Source organism: Microtus ochrogaster, linkage group LG4, assembly GCF_000317375.1.
Source record: "Microtus ochrogaster isolate Prairie Vole_2 linkage group LG4, MicOch1.0, whole genome shotgun sequence".
NCBI classification, from domain to species: domain Eukaryota; kingdom Metazoa; phylum Chordata; class Mammalia; order Rodentia; family Cricetidae; genus Microtus; species Microtus ochrogaster.
Window position 1 is genome coordinate 18,312,921 of NC_022030.1, and position 3,966 is coordinate 18,316,886.

The 3,966-nt window shown below is 52.1% G+C and overlaps 1 protein-coding gene across 2 annotated transcripts in view; it reads right to left on the reverse strand.

The window, feature by feature from the left end:
* Window positions 1-3,966, reverse strand: part of Meis3 (Meis homeobox 3) — a 13,037-nt gene that overhangs the window by 1,213 nt on the left and 7,858 nt on the right. For both annotated transcript variants that reach the window (XM_013351450.2, XM_005361061.3), the window contains exons 8-13: window positions 3,586-3,697; window positions 3,293-3,441; window positions 1,679-1,755; window positions 1,456-1,514; window positions 838-921; window positions 132-201 (exon numbers count right to left, since the gene is read on the reverse strand). In XM_013351450.2, coding sequence (XP_013206904.1) covers window positions 152-201; window positions 838-921; window positions 1,456-1,514; window positions 1,679-1,755; window positions 3,293-3,441; window positions 3,586-3,697 — 531 coding nt within the window. In that variant the 3' untranslated portion in view covers window positions 132-151. The remainder of the gene's footprint in view (window positions 1-131; window positions 202-837; window positions 922-1,455; window positions 1,515-1,678; window positions 1,756-3,292; window positions 3,442-3,585; window positions 3,698-3,966) is intronic.

The window sequence follows — 3,966 nt, forward strand, 5'->3', positions numbered from 1 at the left end:
ATCTTCCCACCAAGCTTGGAAAATTCTCATTTCAGGGACCCAAACTGGGACTGCTCTAGTTGGGACCACTTCTGGAGTTTAACAAAGTTTGTTAAAGTTTGACTGCCAATCTCTAGACTTCGGACACTCACCCTCCTTTTGACCCCAACCTCTATAGGTAATGCCACTCTCCTTCTAAGTTCAGGTTCATCCCCATTGATCCTGAAAAGCAAAGAGAGGGTCAGTGAGCCTTTCTGCCCACAGATGCCCTAAGACCTCCTCTCCCCTTCTTACCCAGGGTCTGTCACCGGGATCAGATGAGTCAAGTGTTTAAGAAGGTTCTGAGTCAGGCAGTAGGGGCACATGGCTTTAATCCCAGCACTCAGGAGGCAGAGGCAGGCTCTCTGTGAGTTTGAGCCCACCCTGGTCTATAGAGCAAGTTCTAGGACAGCCAGTGCTACACAGAGAAACCCTGTCTCGACAAACCAGAGAAGGAGAAGGAAGAGGAGATAGAGTAGGAAGAAAGGAAGTGGGAGAAGAAGAGGGGTGGAGGAGGAAAAAGGGGAGGTGGAGAGGAATAAGGAAGAGGAGGAGGGGGCAGAGGAAGAGGAGGAAGTGGAGGAGGAGGAAAAGAAGGAAGAGGAGGAGAGAAAGAGGAGGTGATGATAGTTCTGGTCTTTTAAGATAAACTAGTCTCGGATTCGGTTGAGCTGGAGGAACTGGAGCAGGCCTGTGGTGTTATCTTCTGCGCCCTGTGTACAGGTGAGTCATGACTTATTCATGAGCTGGGTCTAGCAGCTGTGTTGTGAGAGGTGGAGCCTGGTACAGAGAGTGGTTTAGCATAGATAGGGAACTTACCTGGTGTCCTAACTGTCACTTGTGGCTGGGTCTCTGTGTAGCCTGCCATGGGCTGGCCCTCAGGGTTGAAAGATGCACCCTGCCCTAGGAAAGGGGATGGGGTATATGGTGAACCCCAGGAGGTCTACAAAAGTGTTGGCATGAAGACAAAGTTTCAGAAGTCCTGTAAAAGGGGCTGAGGCTGAGGCCCGGAGGCTCCTCAGAGTGGGCTAGGGTACAGGCAGAGGCCCAGGGGCCCTTCAGAGAGAGTTTCAGTGAGATAGGGTTGGAGCTGGATGGGGAGATAAATGCCTTTAACCCCAGCATTTGAGAGGCAGAGGCAGGCAGATCTTTGTGCATTCAAGGCTGGCCTGTTCTAAGAGTGAGTTCCAGGCCAGCTAGAGTTCCACAGTGAGACCCAGTCTCAGAGATAAAATAAAAAGTTGCCAATACTTATAGAAAAGAGCCCCAGGAGTCTAGAGAAGGGAGTTGGGGCTCAGGTGGAATTACAGAAGCACCAAGAGGAGACCAAAGGTACCAGATGCTTCAGGAAGCCTCCAAAGATGTTAGAGCACAGACGGAGGCACAATAGGTCTGGTCCCACCTGGGATTGGAGGAACTTCCTGCCCTTTGGTGTACCTGTACGGTTGGACTGGTCAATCATGGGTTGCACGATCCGTCTCCGGGCATTAATAAACCTGGGAAGTGTCAGGGGCAAGAAAAAAGTGCGAGTAAGTATCCGTGTGGTCAGACAGTCAGCAGAAGAAGGGACAGCAGAGGCAATCCGCATTTGGGCTGTGGAGCTCAAGGCGCGGGAAATGGAGTTTCAGGACCACGGACAGCTCCCCGCCCAGCCACTCACCAGTTGTTCACCTGCAGGATGGTGAGCCCCGTGTCCTGGGCCAGCTGTTTCTTTTGCTCTTCTGAGGGGTACGGGTGCTGCAGCCACCAACAAGAGTCATTCTGCCGGCCACACTGCTGTCGGCTCCCTAAGGTCTAGCTTTGGTGCATCTGGTCCCCAAGGCAGGAGGAGGGTAGGAGAGCCACTCTCCCTCCCTGGTCAAGGAGGCCAAGCCCCAACCAAGTCTTGGCGATTTATTCCCATCCCCACCTTTCACAGCAATAAGAGGCAATTTGGCAGGAGGGGACTCACAGGCAGAGGTGGCAAACAGTCCACCCACCCAGTCCTGCTCAAGGCGTCCCACGGAGTCCCTCCTCACCTTCTCCCCCTTCCACTATATATTCTCAGCTGTACCTTCCACCCGTCACCCGCAGGTGTTTTTCTTTTTTCTTTTTTGGTTTTTCGAGACAGGGTTTCTCTGTGGCTTTGGAGCCTGTCCTGGAACTAGCTCTGTAGACCAGGCTGGTCTCGAACTCACAGAGATCAGCCTGCCTCTGCCTCCGGAGTGCTGGGATTAAAGGCGTGCACCACCATCGCCAGGCTAAAACTCACCTCATCGCTGAGGACGATCTTGCCTCCCAAGTGCTGGGGTTACAGGTGTGGCTCACCACATCCTGTTTATGCAGCACCAGGTGGAATCCAAGACTTCCTCATTCTAGGCCAGCAACCCACCCAGTTTAACTACAGCTCAACACCCCTCTTTAAAATTGCAATTATATCGGGAGGCAGAGGCAGGAGGCAGAGGCAGGCGGATCTCTGTGAGTTCGAGGCCGGCCTGAACTACAAGAGCTAGTTCCAGGACAGGAACCAAAAAGCTACGGAGAAACCCTGTCTCGAAAAATCAAAACAACAACAACAACAACAACAAAAAAAAAAAAAAAAACCAAAAAAACCAAAAAAAATAAAAAAAATAAAAAAATAAAATTGCAATTATATTTTCATTCTGTGTGTGTGTGCATGCATGTGGGGATCAGAGGACAACTGTGGGAGCCGGTCCTCTCCTTTCACCAAATGCGTTTCAGGGACCAAACTTAGGCTCTGCAGTCCACTGAACCACCTCACCAGACAAACTCTTGTGTGGTTTGAACAGGGAGTAACCCTACCTAGCCCAGGTGGTCTTCAAACTCAGAATCCTCCTGCCTCGGCCTCCTGAGTGCTGGGATTGCAGGCTGAGCCTCCATTTCCCATTCTAAGTTTCCATTTTTCTGTGTCCCTCTTCTGTCCTCAGACCATCCATCCTATCACTACCTTCCTCCCACCAGGCCCTACCCATATCTGCTTTTAGCCTCTCCCTGTCTGCTTATCCACCACAAGGCAGTATGGTGGATGGAGTTAAGGCTAGACTGCTTGCACTTGAACCTGTGTCTGGCTGAGTGACCTCAGCAACAGGACATCCTCATGGAGTATCCTGCGGTGAGTGGTGGGTAGATGATTGATGGGTAGTTGCGTTGATGGATGGCGAGGAGGGACTGCTGGGAAGGTTCACCTCTGGGTGACTCTTGGTTGGGGCTTAGCTTCTGGGATAGTGACTTCCCTCTCTCCATGCCTGCTTCCACCCAGTCTGAAGGCTCTCACCGAGAGATGCTGGAACAACCAGGCCCTCATGATGTTGGTGGCCACTTTGGGGAAGATTCCCCTCTTCTTATTCCGTCGACGTTCCAGGTCCAGCTCCTCATCCTCGCCTGCAGAACTCGGAGAGGCCACGCTGGTGTCCAGCCCATCTCCTGGGGAGGGGGTCAGGCCCAGTTGATGGTGGGAAGCAACAGTGGATTGCGGTACCCTCACCCAAGACACCAGGCTGCAGCCGTTTCCCTGGAAGTCCTATAGGAAGTCTAACCTTAATCCTCAGAGGCCCCTAAGTTCCTCACCTTGGTCACTTGAGTTGTCCCCACTCTGGGAGGCCAGGCCTCCACTGGATGGACCTGGGGTCCCCAAATGTACAGACCCACTGTCCTCATGGTCTCTGATCCATGTATTGTTCTGGGAAACAAGAACAGGATGTCAGTGAGAAAGCCCAGGGAGGCCAGTCCCTGTAGGTCACACCTGTCCCTTCTTGACTGTGATCTAAGGTGAGTCACTTTGCCTTTCTGTGCCATTTTCAGCTGGGAGATGGAAGACAATAGCAGCCCTGTCGTTGGTGCAAGAAGTGTGTGATGAGCTCATTTGTGTAAAGGTGTACCATGACTGTCAGGTGAGCTCACTTGTGTGAAGGTGTACCATGACTGTCAGGTGAGCTCACTTGTGTGAAG